This window comes from Lissotriton vulgaris, chromosome 5 (genome assembly GCF_964263255.1).
Source record: "Lissotriton vulgaris chromosome 5, aLisVul1.2, whole genome shotgun sequence".
NCBI lineage: Eukaryota > Metazoa > Chordata > Amphibia > Caudata > Salamandridae > Lissotriton > Lissotriton vulgaris.
Genome location: NC_141693.1, coordinates 98,189,997 through 98,211,298, shown reverse-complemented (window position 1 = coordinate 98,211,298; position 21,302 = coordinate 98,189,997). Strand labels below are relative to the sequence as shown.

Genomic DNA, 21,302 nt, shown 5'->3' with positions numbered 1-21,302 from the left:
AGGTTCGAGTCTCGGCGTTGGCACTACGTCCTGTGATTCTGGGTAAATCACTTAATCTCCCTGAGCCTACCAAAAATGAATGTGTCCTTGTGTAATGTAACTGGTGCTCATGCAATGCACTCCAATGCCTTCGGGTTGAGTTTGCGCTGTATAGAACTGCAAAAAAAAGTAATGGGCTCCAATGGTCTGCAGTAGCCAGTAGTAGGGTCAAAGGTCCAACATCTTACCTTGTAAGATTTGTTTCATTTTGAAGACAGGCAGTCACCCTGGAGACTTGGGCCTCCTTTCACACAGACCTACTGAATGCCTCCTGCTATTCCAAATCCCATTCCCACACTCCTCAACCCATGTACACATCAAAGAACACTTGTCAAGTGACCCGGGATAGGAGGGACACGTGCTCAGGAGAACCTGCCAAACAGAGATGCTCTATGAAGCGGACACTCGGGTATCTGCCATGTGACCCCCGCTTTATAAAGCACAGCCTGGAGAATCGCCAATGACCTCACTCCGCATCACCCAAAATACCTTCTGGAGGAAGACAGGAAACCTATATTGGAAAAGAAAGAATGGGCATTTAAGATGCAGCAATACTTCAATAAAACACTTCGCTGACTCTATTACGTTAGGGCCTTAAATGAATCTGGGAAAATAAGTGGTTTCCAACAATTGATCCAACTTGACTAAAGCACCAGATTGCACTGGTATGAGAAAGAAAAGTCTAGGACAGGAACCTGGTGGCCCAATAGGAGGCGAGTTGTTGTAAGCGGGCAACCATCGCTGGATGTCCTTGAGTCATGACTGAGCTTTGAACAACTGATCCAGATCAAACATAGGAGATGAGAGAAATGTAAGAAAGGACTGACGTCACCAGTGGGAGGGTCACAGACCCTGTCTGACAGCTGCTGATTCAGAGGTCATGGTGGGCGCAAAATGGTTGGGCGGTTTGTATAATGCAGGATGTGAAAGACACCGCATGGCAGCATCTCATTTTTTCCAGCCCTCATCATTTTCATGCAGAGCGGGCTGTCAGAGCAGGGATGTCTCTATGTTTCGGAAGCGAGAAGACAGAAAGTGCAGTGGGCGGCTTTGCTTCGATACTGCGGTATTTTTTTATTGAATAAAAACGATTCAAACACTTGGCAATGTTATTTATATATGTATATGCATTAAGTATATTATATATATGTATACATATATATTTATCTATAGTTATACGTATATAGATATCTGTAGGTCAAGGTACATAGATGTGGAGTTAAGAATAGTAAATCGAGAATGTCGATAGTACATCATTAAGATACTTTCAACAATTCCACCGCGGTGCGGGGCGTTCCATTGAGTGGTCAAGGCCGCTTCGGCCAACGGACGCGCACAGCACTACGGAGATAGTGCTCGCAACGGCCGTTGGCCGACAGGCGCAACAAAAGGGTTATACTGATAAGTATATACAAGACAATAGATTTACTATTATTACTTATTTACATATTTCTCTATATATTTTCAAGATGTATAGATATGCAGTTAATATTAGTACATCTATACTTATAAATACTTATGTTGTCGTTCTATTTTTGGTTGATTTTCAGCAGTCTCTATTTTTGAAGGCCGATATATAAAACTCAATATTTTGTCATAAAACCATCCAAAAACAGGTTACCATCCTAGAACCAGCCACATCCTATTTTGGGTACACCTTGGAAGACTCTTCAGCGCCACCTGGGTGGCCCTGGGGAGTCAGCTTTGTAGTTTGTCCTATGTGTCTGTAGGATCATCCCTAATTCATAATTATCTCACTGGCTTGGAAAGCTGGGACTGGAGAACTCTCTCGCATATGAGTGTACAACGCAGACCAACAGAAATCTATTGTTAGTGTATGTTGAGGAGCTTTCCTACTGTCTTAAGTAGTTTTCATTGATTCTATTTGATTCAACGTTGTGGTGCCAAATCTTATGCATGGGCACTTGCATTGTCCCACCACTTTCTTTTCCATCAGCTGCTTTCATACCCCTGTCCTCTCTTTCTCAATTCTACCAGACTGGTGCTACACAGTTGCTGGAGGCTTATTTTGACGCTAAGGATTTTCTGTTTAGAAGCATTGATGCACCTTTTTGTGCCAAAAAGTTTTTGAAAGTTTTCTTAGGTTGATGTGAGTACCAGACAGTTGGCATTGTGATTGAGGGAATTATTCCAGGTAGACGCCCAGGTGCAGAATGAACCCAAACTCTGATGCTAAAAGCCAACATTGTCGATAGGGCAAACAACTTAATAACGAAATACTCAGAAATTCACAATCGACAGATAACGTTTTTTTGAATCCTCAGCATCCACCGAGCTGCAGATAATCCCTCTCTGTTTTCTGTGTTAATTCGTTAGTTGTGAACTCAGTGTTTTTACTAATTGGTGGTGCTCCCTCGACTAACACCTTTGAGTATCTTTCCCAATGTTTGCTTCATATAGGTCCTCGGGTCTCTCCATCTCCAAGTCTCTCATAATCATTCTCTAGCTCCTCTTTTTGCCGCAGTCCCAAATAATTTTACTTGAATTCTTGGCTACAAGGCTTCTAGAACCCTTCATTTATTTATTTATTTATTGATTAATTGACAGCGCTTTTCTAGAGCACTTCTTCGAGACAAGTGCAGGAGGCACCACATTGTTACAAAGCAAGATAATATAGTATTAAGAGTGGCGTGCTGGGGTGGGCATCTTGTATATATGTGTGAAATATTGTCCAGCTGTCTAGAGAGGCAGATGTCAGTATCCGGACAAAGGATTTTTGAGGCACAAATATATGATAAAAGGGTCAATTGGTGCCCATACAATGAATTTCTAATGACGACATACAAGAGCACACGGGACATCACAGTTTCTATTGCCATTAACACCAGCGATGACAGAATCACAGTTTTTGTCAAAAAACAACTTTATTTGGTTTATCATAACCATAAAGCATAAAGTAAAAAAATATAACCAGCACCAAATAGAAAACGTCAAATTTCAGTACAACTTTTAAAACATTACCAAATCTAAAAATCCCTAGGCGGATCCACTCCTTGCATTTATTCATGATCTACTTTCAATAAGAGGGTGTCCACTTGGGTCATGAATTTTACACCACGACAAATTAAAGTATTGGAAGTGCCTCTCATCCAGCTTATTACCCAGAATCAGTGTTGTTATTCTCTACCTCTCACCTCCTGAGAAAGTTCAGATTTTGTGTATTTCCAGTCCTACTTTAGAATTGTACAAAGACACCAGGGCTTTGAACGACTCGCCCACTTCCACTGAATGCAAACACTTGCTACCCACATCGAAGGCTTTCCTACCCAGTTTTGTGTGGGCTTACCAAAGCTAAACCCACTATCAGTTGGACTTTACACCAGATATTGCCAAAATTCTTGCCCATGCCAGATGAAGTTTCTCAGTGGGCATGTGTGAAAAATACTTATTGCAGATTCAAGCTAGGTCTGACTCTCCACATCCTAGAATAATCATTATTTAAATAACTTTGTATCTATTAGGTATTAGCTGTCACTAGTCTTCAGCTTTGAAGCTTTTTTAATAAATCATATTATTATTAACAGAACCCAGTGGGGTTGTGTTTTGACTTTGGGAGAAGGAAAGAGTCACCGTCCAGCCCCCGCCTCCCAAAGCTTTAGCAGCAAACATTAACTCACTGAACTATCTTAAAGGCATACACACAATATCGTGAGCGACATCAAACATGGTGTGATGTGACCTACTACGAGCTTCATATTGGATTGTCGGGCATACATTTATATAACTACCCCAATAGCTAAATTCCCTACAAGTTTAGGTTTCACAACCAAAGTTTAGATTTTTTTCCAATAAATATACAGATTTGTTAATCTAAAAGTGGGGAATAGTAGCTGACGAGTCCAGCTTGTGGTATTTAGGATTCCCTCGCCCCCGTGTCTGTATTGAATATGATACAGAGGAGCTTTCCTATCAAATTGTCATTTAATTTTTTGTTGTCAGATTATGGGAAGTGCATGTTGTAATCCTCTCCAGGTGCAATCTTCATAATCTTTGTATATTGTGTATTCTCCCTTGATGTCAGACATTTGAGTTCTATGCTCTTAGCACTGGTTTGATAGAGTTCATACTGTAGAAATCTATTTTAACCATCTGATGTATTCCATAACTGATGAGACGCGCAGTTCATTGACCCGGAAGTGCATTGTCTCTCTTTTCCCTGCAGATCCCAACTAATGCCGAGATTGAAAGAATCGCGGTCTCACGAGTCGCTGCTCAGTCCCAGTAGTGCTGCTGAAGCTCTCGATCTAAGCATGGAGGAAGAGGTGGTTATCAAACCCGTTCACAGTAGCATCCTGGGACAGGATTTCTGCTTCGAGGTAAGACCGATCAATCATTTACACTATCCATCAAACCTATATTGATTATTGGAAATCAGCATTGTAACCCACAGGATTCTAAATTATAAACGCGGCTAGAGGAAGGCAGGACTGGACAGCAGCTTAGGGCACCAGTAGCAGAGGACACCAGGTGACCGATAACAAACTGTGGCCACTTTATCATTAGATGCTGGTCTTACTATTTCCCTCTGTAGGGCACAGGATCAGCCTCTCCCTGGCCATGTTACAGCCACCGAGCACAAGGTGGCTCCGCTAGGTACCGCTTCCTCCTGTCATTTCCAATTTTCTCTCCTTGCTGCACCTACTCAGCAGTTTTATTCTTAAGACAGCAGATTCGCTTGTTTACATTAATTACTTCCACTGCCTGTTTGCATTAGTTGTTTGTCTTTTTGTACTATTGTTTATTCTGCTGATGCGCAGAGCTTGTTCTTAGCTTTGTATGCACTTGTCTCTCATGTTTCCTCTGAAGTTGCCTTGTAATTAGATTCAGTATATTTTGTCATAAAATGTTCATAATGTTTAGCAGGATTCTTAAAAAACCCAACATGAGAGATACAGAAGGACCCTTGGTAAAACAATATATATGTTATTTGTGTGTAACCTAGCGGGCTATCAATGGAGCGCTCCTCAGGGAGCGGAGCAAGCCCCACTGGAGATACTTAGGGGGAAAAGAAGGGGAAGAGGTATTGGAAGGGATGAGGAGCAGCCTATCTGGGGTAGTGTTCCGTGAACTAATTATATTTTAGCTTATTCTTCAACTGTAGGCGGATTGTGATGTTCTGATGTTGGAGAGGGTGTTGTTTCAAATCCTGGGACCGTAGGCCGGGAAGGCATGTTTTCTCTTTCCTGCATTGTTTAGTCTCTAATCTGATGATGTCAGAGCTCGTCATTTAGTGTTGACCTTTAGATATTGTTATTTTGTTAGCTAGGTACACAGGCGTCTTGGTGTATAAGAAGTTGATTTTGAAGAAGATCGCGTCTTGCAGTGGGAGCCAGTGTAGATCTATTAGATCTATTAGCACAAGTGTTGGATTTCTTCGACCCCACGATGAGCCGTACTGCTTGTAGAGCAGGCTTTTAACCCCTTGTCACGGTGGGAGTGTACAGAGGACGACCGGGTGCCATCCGAACCCCGCCCACTCGTTAATTTGCCCGCACCGCAGGGGAATGTGTGCAGCGCGCATGGGGCTAAGAGGATTGAAGCTATTTTCTAGGATGTCATTGAGTAGGGGGTGGCATTCATCTAGTAGAGGAAGAATTAGGGCGTCACTTTTTTCAGCAGAGTTGCAACCAATCTGCATTGGTCTTCATAGCAATATATTCTTTGAGGGTGGTTCGAGTCGAGAATCAATTTGATGGATTCGACCTGTTCTGTCAGTTGCGATGTCAAGCACATTAGGAACCCAAGAATGTTTGGTGGGGTTGGAACACAGGAGGAATTCAATCTCTGTGGCATTCAGAATCTGGAAGTTTGTTGACCTCCATGTTTGGATGCATTCAAGTCTACCTTTGAGCCTCTGAATGTAATTTGTTGAGAAGATATTGAGATAGAGTTGGGTGTCGTTAGCGTTGGCATACCTCTCGATGCTGCTGTCTGCAGTGATATGGATTATGTAGCAGGATTATTTTCAAAACCTGCTTGTGACATGGAGCAGGATCAAAGGAAAGATTGATTTGTGCAACACTTAGACTAATAAACTTAAGCGTTATGTGCACTGGCCTGCGTGCATCAAACGGCAGGGCATCAAACCGGGCTTCCAGTCACTTTCCCTGTGTCTTTATTCCACTTATACTCTTTACTATACACACAAAGTGTTGGTTGTGTAAGTCAGTATTACCCCAATAAATGGTTCTCTTGTCATTCTCCCTGAAACCATGAAAGGCTGTATTTGTCATGCCTGGAGGGTGACTTGTTGTGACCAGCTGGATAGCACAGACCTCCACAGCTGTTCTTTCACAATCTGTACTCTTACTTGTTAGATGACTAAGGGTGTGTGAGGCATGTGGATGCATGCCTGCCTTTTGCCATGTGTCCCTGTATGCTGTTGTCCTCCACGCCACATAGCATTAGCGACCTCAACGGCTCATACGTAGCAAATAGTATTCATAATTCGTGCCACACTAATAACTCTTTTGTCCAACTGAACTAGATGCCTTACTGTTAGCCATGCATTTGCAACCTCCACAAATCATCAATAAACCATCAACAATGCATATATTAATCATCTGCAAGAAATTTGCTTAAATGTGTGACATTCACAGCCACAAAGCATTGAATCAAGAACTTTTACAGAGCAAATATCAGGGCCAGGCTGGCCATTTATTCCATTGGACATGTCCCCAGGGGGTCAGATCCATTGGAGGGTGGTATTGGAAAGTCCATGGCCACTGATTCTATCTCCATCTCTCCAAAGTGAAGGACAGCAGGTGAAAGAAAGAGAGAGTGGACGACGGAAAACAAGAGAGCGAGAATGGAAAAGAGCGATACAGAATGGGAGTGTACACTCGTTTGAAAATTGTTGCCAGGGATGCTTTTGATTCCTGGTGCTGTCAAAGATAACCTATTCAGAAAAGGGGGTGGTGATGGACAGAGTTTCTGAATTAAGCAGAATACTCCTACCCAGTCAACAGATCAGGGCTTGATCCATCACCGTTTTTTAGCTCAAGGCACCATCCCAGCTCAGAACCTGGCTACATGCAAATTAGTCTGTCCCTGTCCCAGTGCATCATGGGAACAGGGCAAACCAAACTACCAAGCCAATTCTTTTACTGGGAAGGAAACAAGCTTCCGGGGACCGGTTTCTGGCATTACAGCCGTCATCGGCCCGGCTTGCTTGAATCCTGATGGTGCAATGAGCAAGGGACTCACATCTGAGTATACCCTTCCACGCTTATGGTGGACAAAACGATTCAGAAAAGTGGGTGGTGATGGACAGAGTTTCTGAATTAAGCAGAATACTCCTACCCAGTCAACAGATCAGGGCTTGATCCATCACCGTTTTTTAGCTCACTGCACCATCCCAGCTCAGAACCTGGCTACATGCAAATTAGTCTGTCCCTGTCCCAGTGCATCATGGGAACAGGGCAAACCAAACTACCAAGCCAATTCTTTTACTGGGAAGTAAAGCCCTGATCTGTTGACTGGGTAGGAGTAGTCTGCTTAATTCAGAAACTCTGTCCATCACCACCCCCTTTTCTGAATCGTTTTGTCCACCATAAGCGTGGAAGGGTATACTCAGACATGAGTCCCTTGCTCACTGCACCATCAGGATTCAAGCAAGCCGGGCCGAAGACGGCTGTAATGCCAGAAACCGGTCCCCGGAAGCTTGCTTCCTTTCCAGTTAAAGAATTGGCTTGGTAGTTTGGTCTGCCCTGTTCCCATGATGCACTGGGCCAGGAACAGACTAATTTGCATGTAGCCAGGTTCTGAGCTGGGATGGTGCAGTGAGCTAAAAAACGGTGATGGATCAAGCCCTGATCTGTTGACTGGGTAGGAGTAGTCTGCTTAATTCAGAAACTCTGTCCATCACCACCCCCTTTTCTGAATCGTCAAAGATAACCTGGCAGCAAAAGAGAAGCCCAAAGCCAAGCAATGGACAACCGTACAGCCAGCAGAAAGAAACAAATGGCAGTGTTGTTCATCATACATCCCATGCACATAGTGGCGCACACATAGTGGATTCATCTGGACCACCCCAATGCTGCTGCGATTTAGGAAACGTTCAAGACTCGCGTCTTTAAAGAACACCACATCAAAATGCATGAACCGTCCACAATACCGCTTCTTTTCTTATCACTCGTTGACATTATGCTCGTCTTTGACCATGGACAGCGCTCCGCTGTCTCTTGGCTAGGTTCACGCTATTGAAATTCTGTCCACGTGCACACATCTGTAACAGAACCTAGCCAGCCACCGTCAACAATAATTGATCACTAGAAATAGGTTGGCCTATCCTAATCTAGCCGTTTACCTATTTTAAGCTCACTGGCCATATAACATAACTTGTTTTTGTAAAGCGCACATTCACCCAAAAGGTTATCTTGAACCTGGTTAACAGATGTTTATTGTTACCCAACTCAATGGTACTCATTTTATCGACCGCAAAAGGATGAAAGGCTGAGTGGACGCACCAGGATTTGAACCTGTGACCATGAGGTCAAACACAGGCCCCTACAGTGCACGCATTAGTCCACTAAGTCACCAGACCATGCCATTGGACAATGCGAGTCATCGCTTAACAATACATTTATTATAAACAGTCCATTGTGACGCTAGTCAAAGAAAATACCAGAGTCTATAAGGGCACCCAGATGCAGAAAACTCTCAGCACCTGAAAAAGGGCACTAATGCTCTACAAACACTGGCGGCTGCTCCGAATGCGATGTGGTGGGGCAGCAGCATGGGGGGAATACAACAATAAAAAACACAAAGGAAAACATTAAAAAACATAAAATATCACTTACCTGACGCTACGTCCACCGCCTTGCTCCTTTTCCAATCCTTGACTGGTGCACACTGAGCAGGCTCCAAATGCCAGTATAGATGCTGCTCTAATGCTGGGAATACTATTATCTGACATGAGAGAAGTGTTAAGATTTTTTTATTTTTTATTTTACAGAGTTTTATATAGCGCAAACTTGACCCGAAGTATTGGGTATGGGAGCTCTTTACATGGCAACAGTTGTGTTACATGAGGACACATTCATTTTTGTTAGGCATGGGGAGATGAAGTAATTTGCCCAGAATCACAGGATGTTCAGCGTCATTGCCGACACTCGAACCCGGTTCCCCAGATTCGAGGTGGACCGCCCTAGCCGTTACGCCAACTACTCTCCTCTTGGTTGGTCTGAGTGGCCTGGTGTGGCACTCAGACAGGGCCTCGGAGCCTGTGTCTGTTCTCCACCTGGCTGTGCAACACAGCTCCGGTTGGAGAATTGCATACTGCCCATCTCAGTTTGGCCGTCCCAAGACGGCCGTCCAAACCGACATGCGCACTTAGCAGTGCCCATCACTTCTCCTCCCTGAAACGCAGGAAGGCCTGGCCCCGCCCCATGACTCCGATTGCTCAGTGAAAAATAAAATGATAAGATTATTTTATCATCATTTTATTTTTCACTGTTGCCTCTGCTGGGTAGCAGCAGTGGGGCGACACTCCCCCGCCATAGTGGAGGTGCCGCCCCTTTCCACAAATGGCCTTAAATTAATATTCCAACTCCCCAAAATTCAGGGAACATAGCAGCTTCCTCCATTCTTTTCTCGGGTGGTACACTTTCTCAAAGAGGGAAAAAAAACACCAGGTCATTCACTTGTGCTCTTGAAAGCAGAAAAGGCCTCTTCATCTTCAGACAATATCCGAGCGGAGCCTTTCAGCCAGAGGAGGAGAGAGAGAGGGGCAGAGAGCAGCAGGAGATCCTGGACTGCTGATATAAACAGCCAGGGCCCTGCTCTCCTCCTCGAGTAAACAAGGGGCTTGAAGAAGTTTGCAGAAATGCTGTTTTGTCTACAAAGATGAAACACAATGAGCGGGCTGGCGATCAATGCTTACAAGTAATTAGCCATCGATTTTCCTCCCTTGTTAAGGCTCGGAATTAACCGCCCGCCCCCTCGCTGGCGGTCTCAGCCCGAGATGTTGTTTGGAAGCTGTCACAATTTATTTATCACCATAGCAGTTGGAGTGTGTGCTGAGGGTAGATAGGCTTCTTGGCGCATCTGGTGGTAAAAGTCTCTAGAGCAGAGGTCTTGAAACTGTGTGGCACGCTCCCCTGGGAGTCCAGGACTGCGTTCCCAGGGGGGCACAAATGGCTCAACAAGCATTTGTAAATGTAGATGGATTGAAAGCACAACTTGGCAGTTTTCCATACCGTCATTATTTACTTGTTGTCCAAGAAGGGGATAAACAAACATATATGGGGACCTCATAGTGTAAAATAATGTATTTCCACTGAACTAGCTTATCTTGCATGTGTTTTTCGTTTAAGGTTTCTGCATTATTTTATATTCAGGTAACAAAGTGGAAACTCAACACACAGGCCTGATTTTGATGCATACACAGAAACCTATTATATTCTTAAGACACTGGGTATCAACTATACCTCCTAGGTAGGATATGCTTATACTATTTCAGTCATACCCCCCATATGTGTGTGATTATTCTAAAAAATATATAAAACATTCAACCACAGCCATGCCCCAGTATTCCTAAAGACATTACAGATCACACTGGGACATTAGTCATAAACAATGTGAAACGATATGGAAAAAATGTGAGGTGGGGCAGAAAGTGCCTTGATCATGGGTGCATAGTGAAGTGAGATTGGTGGCAAATGAGGACAAAAAAAGATTTTTTAAAAATATATGGAAAAAATGTGAGGTGCGTTAGAAAGTGCCTTGCGTAAGCAACCACCATCGAGCTGCTGGTAGGTACTCACCACTGTGCTCACGTTATCATCATCAACACTTTCACGAAAAAAAGAATAATTCACCTAACTCAACTAAATGTGAATATTGAGAAAAGTGTGAAAACTATATAATGGTGCTAACTACCATTACACCCCCGTAATATGTAACAAAGATTCACCTGAATTCCCCATTAAAATGGGTTGTGAACACCTATCATGTGTACTTAATCTTTGTCTAGTGTTCACATACTAATATCACATCTCAGCGGATGGTGGATGAGGTGGCACAAGAACTCATCGACTCTATTACCGAAGCCGTAGATGAGCTAGCCCCCCCCTCTCTTAAATTTGTAGCGCGACAGAAGCCAACAGCTCCTTGGTTTACTGATGCACTGAGGCTTCTCAGACAAAAATGCAGAAAGAAGGAACGGGGATGGCGCAAATCCTGGGACCCTAAAGATAGAGAAGCTTACAAGGGCATGTTACGAGAATATAAGAGCAGAGTGATTAAGGAAAAACAGGATTACTTTACCAACTTGACCTGTGCTCTCGCGTCATCTAAAGAGCTCTTTAAGATCGTGGACTCTCTATGCTCTCTCCAGGCACCTGATCCCGTGGTTGCTTCACAGGAGCTATGTAACAACATCTCAGACTTCTTCTATAAAAAAATAGATGATATCTATCTAGCTCTACAATCTCAGAGGAATTCTCTGAGTGAGGAGGACTCCTCTCGAGTCAAACTTCTGGAATCTTGGGATGCGGATACTCCTCAGGTCCTTAACCATTTCCCTGCGCTCTCCCTGGAAGGACTCAATCTCCTCCTAGATAAAACAAAATCAGCTTCTCCGCGGGACCCGGTTCCTTTGAAAATACTAAAGGACCGTAGGGACATCATTCTTCCTCCGATGTTGGAAATAATGAATGGAGCCATGGAACATGGTATTTTCCCGGTGGCATGGAAGAGAGCTATTGTAAAGCCTCTTCTCAAAAAGTCCACCCTGGATCCCGGCATATTGAAGAACTTCAGGCCAATATCCCTCTTGCCGGCCCCTGCTAAGATGCTGGAGGCCCACTTGAATTATCATCTTTCCAATTTCCTTGATGCTTCAGGGTTTTTGGATGGGTCCCAGCATGGCTTTAGAAAGCTACATAGCACGGAATCTGCTTTGACTAAAGTCACGGATAATATCCGCAGGAAAGTAGATCTGGGGCAAACCACCGTGCTTGTACTGCTGGATCTTACAGCAGCATTCGATACCCTGTCTCCCGACACTTTAACATCTAGGTTAAGGGAGGCAGGGGTAGCAGGACCGGCCCTCAGTCTCCTGAGCTCCTTTCTTCACCAACGAGAGCAGCGTGTAATGCTAGGAGAGTACCTCTCCCCTGTTAAGTCTTTGCAATGCGGGGTGCCACAGGGGTCGGCATTAAGTCCGACCCTGTTCAATATCTACGTGGCCCCCCTTGCAAGACTAGTAAGATCTCAGGGGATGGAGGTAGTGTCGTATGCCGACGACACGCAGATTATGGTGTCCCTGACCCACTCTGTTAATCTCACTGCGTCAAGCTTTAGATCCTGCATGCAACTTGTTGCAGAGTGGATGATTCTCAACTCACTAAAGCTGAATGGTGACAAGACAGAGGTCCTGGTCTTTGGCAAAGACCAGGGCATGTGGTCGGGTGAGTGGTGGCCTTCATCTTTAGGCATCTGCCCCTCTCCCACACAATCTGCTAGGAACCTAGGCGTCATCTTTGACACTCGGCTCTCCATGGAACTCCAGGTCAATAGGACGGTGGCCACCTGCTGGGGTGTCATTAGGACTCTGAAAAGAATTGTCCACTATCTTTCCCCTCAGGCACGGAAGCAGGTTGTGATTGCTCTTGTTGGCTCAAGGCTCGACTATTGTAATTCACTTTATGCCGGGGCCAACAAGGGCCTTCTGCAGCGCCTGCAGGTTGTACAAAATGCGGCGGCGCGTTTTGTTCTGGCCCTGCCTTGGCTGTCCTCTATGACCTTGGCTAGGAAGAATCTCCATTGGCTCCCTATTCCCTCCAGAGTCCTGTTCAAACTTCTCTGCCTCACATATAGTGCTCTGATGGCAGGCCCAGCTGATGCCCTTGGATCTCTGCTCACTAGGTATGTTCCGAACAGATGTTTACACTCGCTAGAGCTAAACCAACTGGTTATTCCGCGAGCTAAGAAGGCTAGATGGGGGAGCAAGGCCTTCTCCATCCTGGCACCCCAGATCTGGAATACACTTCCCCTGGAGATCAAATCACTGCCTTCACTTGATCTCTTCAGGAAAGCGTTGAAAACTTGGTTTTTCACTAAAGCATATCAGTAAGCTCCTGTTTCTGACTGCCGTCAGCTAGTTGTTTGCATTAGGCGCCTTGACGCCCATTGGGCATAGTTGCGCGTTACAAATGCCATTTCATTCATTCATTCACACCCATTTAAAACAACGGCATGTTTAGACTATTTTAAGTTGAACGTTGAACCATTTTAAGTTTTGGCTGCTACAAAGGATTTGGTGTTTTAAGATAAAACAAGTGCTTTAAACATATATATTTTAGTAATAGGTAAACTATACCTAGTGCAAACACTTGTCTATTAAAAGTACATTTTCTATAACACCTTGACATGAAGTATCAAAGAGAATAAATCACTCATTATCCGCTTGAAGCCTCAGTTAACTCCATCAATTAAAGCCTAATCTGGCTTCTCAGCAGCCCTTACAATTGGTAATTAGCCAATTGTACACATTTAAATGTTTTCAGGTAGCAGGCACCCTGTTGAGAATGCGTGTTTCATTCTTGGCTCTGTGTCCCTTCCTTAGCTTCACAGCACAGGAAAAATCCCCCCTCCCCCAACCATGAGCTCCCTTCACTTTTATGCAGAGGCACTTCTCGGGCCACAATAATTGTTCAGGTATGGTTGTTTTTTTTAACACAAAGTACGGGAGCTGCTTCTGTAAAATTAAAAAAAGCAAGTGTCCCCCCCATAGATCTTGTCTGCTTCCACTTTTGTTTACATGCAGATGTCCTTCAAGGTGAGTGGGATACAAAGAGGAGGCCAGCAGGGTCACGTTCAGACCAGCTGCCGCACCATGATCGTCCGGATCCATGATCGTCTGGACCCATGATCGTCTGGACCCATGATCGTCTGGACCCATGATCGTCTGGACCCATGATCGTCTGGACCCATGATCGTCTGGACCCATGATCGTCTGGACCCATGATCGTCTGGGCCCATGATCGTCTGGACCCATGATCGTCTGGACCCATGATCGTCTGGACCCATGATCGTCTGGACCCATGATCGTCTGGACCCATGATCGTCTGGACCCATGATCGTCTGGACCCATGATCGTCTGGACCCATGATCGTCTGGACCCATGATCGTCCGGACTCATGATCGTCCAACCCCTTGGGCATCAGAGCAGTAGAGGACGCGGTGGCCAGACCAGCGTCATTGTTCAGTTCAATTTGAATGCGTATATGTATAAGTATTTATAGAGCGCAAACCTAGCTGGAGAAGGATGGGAGGTTGCTCAAGGCGCGCACCAACTCAGGATTCTTTACACGTAAGCAGGATGCTTGTGCGTATTGAATCCTATCACACGGAGATGCTCTGTTCTTTGAACACTGTGCTCAGAGAGTATGTGACAAGAGAGAGTGAGTGATGTCAGCAAGAACAGATGACTCCTGCTGCGTTAACCTTCGTGTTGGTTTCTCAATCTTGTTGGTTCAAGCCCAATGGGGTCAGCCAATGGCAGTGTTGATTGGTGAGGCCTAATAAGGGAATCACAAGTTGTAGTAACTTTATGTTGTTGAAAGTGGAAGTTACTGGCTCAAAAAGCTGTCAAAGCATTTGACCGAGAGATCCTGCTTTCAGGACTGCCCAAATCAGTGCAGATATCATTACAAGGTGGGATTCCAGTCAAAAACTCTTCAGAGCTTCGTGGGCGCCTGTCATATTCCAGCAGTCAGTTACTATGCAGCAGATAAGGTTGCAGTTTCTCTTTATATTTGTAAATGTCTTAAGATCAAAGAGCACAGGGGGCATCAGTGAGCTTTATAGATGTCAATAAGTAATACATGTCAAATACTGTTTTTAGGATGGGTGGGTATGGAGCGCAAATCTGATACCTATAGCTTACAGATGGATGGTGCATCTCTAAGCGAAAGCATAGAACAGTGTATAAGAGAAAGTGGAGCAGCAGCTGTAGAACTCAAAGACAGACCGTGAAACCCCACTGTACCAAGCGCGAGGGTCAGGCTTTAGGATGACACAGATGAGACGTCGTCCACTTGGGAGGCATTTCTCGTCTTTTTGAATAGAGTCTGAACGTGCCTGCCTGGACCTCAGGGGAGGGATGTCCAAATCCTCAGGTCACAGCCTGTGACAGATGCAACCACATAGGAATGATCCACGGATGATCCGGGGCTGCTCATCCCACAAAACTCCAGGCCGGGCTGTGTCCAACGCTCAACTTTGGCAACATCTGTACATCCCCAAAAGTGTTGTAGAAAGTACTCCAGCCTCTTCAAGGGTGTGACGTTCACTCTATGAATACATTAACTTCATTGTGTACAAGTAAACACTGCATCCCTGCAGAGGACACCTGGCTCTTTTCTCCCCAGGCTCCAAAAAGATAGGACTTTCTAGTGAAATCCACAGCAGGGCATACACAGAATGAGGCTGCTAGCCAGTTTTAGACTGTCAAGAAGAAAAGAAACAGAGAGGGCCCCTGAGATCTCTTCCCATGCTCTGTTTATCAGTGCCTTCAAAACAATGGGAGTCTGGGGACCCGGGCTCCAGATGTTCGCTTGAGAATTACTGCTGGTTTCAGCACCAGCGAAAGGCACACTCAAGAGGCTGTACAGCTACCATCCAAGCCCCTCGGCATTCTGGGAGGAACATGCATGCTTATCTTCACACAAACCAGGAAGTGAGGCATCATTGTCTCCTTAACCAAGTGTTTCATCTCCTTACCTGGAGTCAGACAAAACTAGCCCATAATAGTCTGCATTAAAGGAGCTCCTTTCATCCTAGCATGCGCTTTACAACTGTGATATGAGTAGAACTGATGACTGCATTGAGCAAATCTGATTGGATGTTGTTTGATGCATGTAGTCCTGTAGAATTATCCCATGTCCCATATGGCCGGCATGAGCATCGCTGGAGAAAGAGGTGTTTGCCTACTTTAGAAGGAAGATCATCCAAGTTTAGGAACCGCCCAATGGAAAACGTTGAAATTAGGATGAAGACATTGGTAACGAGATTTCAAGGTTTAGATCAATTTCCTTCATGCAAACAAAGTATACATCTTACAAACCTATGGCATGTTTCTTCTGCAAAAATACAGAGTTTTGCCTTCTATGCAATGCAAGATTTTTTATGGTCTTAAATACCTGATTGACTCAAGATGTTCACATGATCACCGAAAAATCCATGCTTCAGTTCTACAGATCGCGTTAGAGCTTTAGAACATGGCGAGTAGAGGGTCCTCTGGGCTCTAATTACCCATAAAGCGGGGGTGGCCTACGTCGGTCTACGGGGGGATGGTTCAATGTCGGATTTTATGGCTAACGACTGATTATGTAAATGCATTTCATTTCGATTGATTGAATGTAAATTCTCTTCTGGGAGCACCCTGAGGATCAAGCTTTGATTAGGCCCTCACGGGCCAATGATGTGCATTCCCTTTCCATTCGTCAATCTTCTCAACAGTCCAGAGTGAGCTGACCTCTGCTGGGCCATCCAGTATCGACACCTGCTCCCAATCTCCATCTTCTCTGCTCTCAAAGATGCTCCGCGCTAGTTTCAATCAGGAATACTTGAATATCCACAGACAACACACTAATGATGGGAGCGGGAGCAACGAGGTCCAACCATCACCAGAAGATAGTTGTATAGTATTCTTTATTTATTTTTTATTTTTCCAAGAGTGTTTTAATAATTTATTAATTATAACTATGTTTTTCCACAGTGGAAAGCTATCAAAAGCAGAAGATTTTCATAACTTTGGAATTAACTATTTTGAGGGCATTATTAAAGTGCAATTCTTCGAATAAGCACAGAGACTTGTTTTTGAGATGTTAGAAGCATTCTTATCACTTTTCCCAAAGATGCGTGTTCTGTATTTTTAAACACATGGTACTTTTCTCGTTCACAGTGAATGTGCTACATTAAAATTCTGTGCACTGATAGCATTTGAGCATCCTGGCTATCTCTCAGAATTTACACCCTACATCCTCTCAGGCTTCGAGAATCAGGTGTCACAAAGACACCTAGGCCAAAACCGTGTGTGCCTTTCAGGCCCCACTACTGACCATCACATACTATCACCTTGGAGCTGCCCTGAGGGAGCTGTATCCCCAATCACCTGCCGAGCCCCTTGCTCTTGGGGTGCTCCAAATTTTTCTCACTAGCACCACATGTAGGAACATTATTACTAACTTGTATAATGCATTACAGAGCGACAGGCCAGCAGCCCAGAGCACGGCATCAGGCAAGTGGAACAACATACTTGATACGCCATTAACCCTGGCGGACTGTGGTTTTTGTTGTGCACTAACAGGTTTGCTCACCCCCAATTGTAACTTGTGCATTATACATTTTTAAATATTTGCAGCAAATGGATTCTACTCCTGTCAAATTGTTTAAATACGGGATCAGAGTGGACGTGAACTATGTGCGATGGTGAGACATTGGGGGCGGACGTCATGCGCCTGGCTTGGTTGGCGCTCCTATCGGGCAATTCAGGGAGCAGGTTGCGAAGGCGCTCACAGATATGGTGATGGAGCTGGGGGAGTGCCACTTCCCAGATGTGCTTGCTTGGGATAGTTAAACCTCTACAATTGGCCAATCGTAAAGTGGTGGCGGTGGCATTACTATTAGTGAAAAGGAGAGTGACCAGACACGGCGGCAAAAAAGCAGTACCAAAAACCAATCAGTGGCTCAATGCCATGGCATACTGCAGGGACCAGCTGGAACTGTTTGCCGGAAAACTGGCGCGGCCCTCAAGGACAAACGTCATCTGGGGCCCATTTGCAGCCTACCTACAGTCGATTCCAGCTGTGTCCTAGTGGGTTGGGTTATCCTAGCTCTCTAGGATGGGGGGATCTGGATTTAATATGCTTGAGGTTGCGTTTATGGCACTGTAGGGCACATGTGATTTGTAATGCTCCATACAGCACCTGTTGGCATTGTGTTTATGCTTGTTGTATACGATGATAAAATGCAATAAAAAAAACGGTCCCAGGATGCTTGTTTCTGGTCCAGGGAGGACCTGGCTTGGCAGTTCAGGCTGGACTGTTCCCATTGGGCACAAGGTCATGACTGATTTGCATATGGCTGGGTCTAAACTGTGGTGGCATGGTGAGCAAAAGAATGATGGATTTAACCCAGATCTCTTGACTGGGGGTTGAATGTTTGATTTGGTCCACAGGTTGACACTAGGCAGCGAATGCCACACCTCATTCCTAACAGGTTCCTGCTTTCTCCCTTTTTTTACGGGGTTTCCGTCTTTCTCTTTCTTTCCAATTTGTGCAATTTTCCCTCTGTTACTCCCGGGAAACGTCTAATGAGAAAAAATAAGTGCCAGTCTCTAAAAAAAACGAGTGACAGTGACTCCCATTGGCAACCACCGGCTCAAATTAACTGCTGTGTGTGTGTGATCCTGGGCAAATCCCTTTATCTAGCTGTGCCACAAACGGCATATAGGTATAATGTAAAATCCCTAGTACAGAGTGCTGGTGAGTACAGTTCCAATCAACAGAGCACCATCCCAGTCATCACACGTGACACCAGAGTCCTTCGCCATAGGCCTCACTGCAAGCCGACACGCTTCCAGCCAAGCACAGCCTGGAGCAGTGTTCTGCCTATTCACCAAAAGCGCCTCTCTCTCCACTGTCACTCTTGGGGTTTAGAAAGCTTCTTTCAACAAACCTCACTATTGTCTGTGGTTGACACTGCCCCGCTGCCATACTAATGTTCTCTGTAAAGGGCCCTACTCCTGTGGTGAGCTTAGTCTGCATTGTAAAAAAAATCCTATTTAACTTGCTAACACATTGCTGGGGTGGTAAATGCATTTCAAATGTTGTCTTGTGCTCTGACCTGTCTATGAAATTATAGCGATTCTTTAGGACTGCAGGACTCCGTACTTAATTTGAGCTGGTAGTTGCAGGTGGGCCCCACCTGAACTCTTTTTTGTGGATTAGCGTTATTTATTCATAATCAGAATTTGACCCAGAGTAAGGGAGAGAAAAACACAAAAGGTTGTATGAAGGAGGTGAAGAAAAAAAATAAAATCTGTGTTAAAGAAAGGAAGCAGGCATGAAAACAAACCTAAAACAGAGAGATAAGAGCAGGGATGGTTTGATGGTGGATGAAAGAGGCGAGGTGGGTTCAAGACCACACAGTCTTGGTATTCCACACCCCTCGACCTTTGAGGGAACGGACCACGGCCTTCTGCACAAATCTGTGGGCCCCGGCACTTACTCTTTCACAAATTAAGCTCTGGCGGGACTTGAGCTCAAAGTTTATTGTGAACTGTATTTTGCCAGAAGCCCGGAAAAGAGATTCAGGGCCGGCTCTAGGGCAGTGCGACTGGTGCCACCGCACCGGGTGGTAACTTCAGGGGGCGCTGTGTTTGCAAGTTTATTTTGGTTCTAAAAGCACCTACTGCTGTGTTCCTTGCCTCCAGCAATTTTCAGGCAACCATGAAAATGTCAAGATAACTGATTAATGTTCTTCCTGGAGAGGGATGGAAGTTTGTCTATTAGAAGTTTTGACTCATCATAAGTTACCATACTGAGTTAATGTGCCTGCTGCAAAGAACAGTGTTCCATGCAGGTCACAAAGTGCATATAATGCCAATAGGTCATTGGGTTCCTGCTTTTGAAAGAGAGATCCTTTTTTTACTTGCACTTTATAAATTAAAATCCTAATATAGAACAATGAATTATTAACTGTAATCAAGAGCTGCCTGCAAACTGCAAGGTATAGATCAGAGCATAGATTACTGTTGCAAAAAAGGGTTCCTTTGGATAGGATTCGATTCTTATTATTAAAGAGAACACTCAACTATGGTGTTGCGGTTTCATTTCTGAGTTTGTGCTTCTCTAGTCAAGTACTGTTAATCTATACCGCCTACCAGTATGGAGGACACATGAATCCCACACCTTGCAGTCCTCTGGCGTATGTAACATTTCCTATACACTGATTTACACACGTACGATTGAGTGCCTGTGTGTAATTTGTGTGTATTGCAAAGTGCTCTGACACCTTACACTGGTATGAGTGGTGCTAAATAAATAATTAAATGCATCTGAAAGAGAGTGGTTGTGGAGACTTGAGGGGCACTGTTAAAGGGTGGTGGTGAGGGAATCCGTGCTGGAGGTGGTGGAAACCTCCACCATGGCTGGGTGGGTGCCAACCAACATTGTACCACCGGGCGCACCCAGCGCTAAAGCCGGCCCAGAAGGGACAGGCATGGAAACTATACTATAGTCAAAACCTGAGCACTGTTTATCCAATCATGGCCACTTTAAGCTTCACAGGCGCTGTGTGGCTATGAACGCTATTTTGCATCGGGGCTGTTGCTGCCAGGATCTGTCGCTCCATCTCGACGCCTTTCAAAGATAGCTGTTCTTCCGTTGATGACCTTTCACCCCTTGTGTCTGGCCGTCTGGCCAGCGAGCAGGTGCCTGGCGCTCCGCATCTGATGTCTTTCCAAGCTCCCTGGCAGCCGTGCCCACGAGTCGCCCCACGCGGCTGCAAGAACCGAGGCGCGCGGCCCAACCCTCGGAGCAGCTGAACCTTTCAAGGCGGCAGATGGAGGGGCAGCCGGGGAGGGTTCAGGGCTGTGGCGAGGGCTGGCGCTGCGGCAGGGGCTGAGGGATACACGGCCTGCTATGGATTTACAAGCCACGCCCACCTGGAAGAGCCTAGCAGAGCAGCTGGAATTTCTCCTCGCTGCTTATTCTAAACAAAGGGAGCTTGGCAGGGGACTCTGGAAATGCAGCATCTTATTGACTGTCACACACGGCCTCTCGGGCAGACTGCGCCTTCCCAAGGGACTGGCCTAGCCGAATCCAGTGTTGTTATGGTACTGTGTATCTTTATAGCGCTGCATTCGCCAAGTACTTGCCCCTCTTGGCGCTTAATCACTTGCATTAGTATGTGTCATCAGTGGAACTCATTCAGAGATATTTGCTACCCTCTGTGCAGCGTTATCCTTTGGTACCCTGTTTCAGCCATTAACTGCTCATTCTTTCGTTGGCCTCTTGGTGCTTAATCACAAGTAATAGCGAGTGGCATCAGCAAGGCTTATTCGGGATCATTTGCCCCCTAAGCAAAGTTGGATTTTGTTGCCCCCTTTAAGCTATTGAGCCACATTCTCTAGTTGGAGTGGCAATCTAATGCCCGCCTGCTGGCAGTGCCCTAACTACCCACCTTTGCCTTAGAGCGTGCCCTCTATTCTGCATCTCGAGTTGTCCTGG

At 45.2% G+C, this 21,302-nt stretch overlaps 1 protein-coding gene across 9 annotated transcripts in view; it reads left to right on the top strand.

Annotated features, from left to right (window-relative positions):
• The window catches only part of DAB2IP (DAB2 interacting protein), a 1,377,413-nt gene that overhangs the window by 1,058,886 nt on the left and 297,225 nt on the right, over positions 1-21,302 (top strand). For all 9 annotated transcript variants that reach the window (XM_086920966.1, XM_086920964.1, XM_086920965.1 and 6 more), the window contains one exon: positions 4,223-4,376. In XM_086920966.1, coding sequence (XP_086777092.1) covers positions 4,223-4,376 — 154 coding nt within the window. The remainder of the gene's footprint in view (positions 1-4,222; positions 4,377-21,302) is intronic.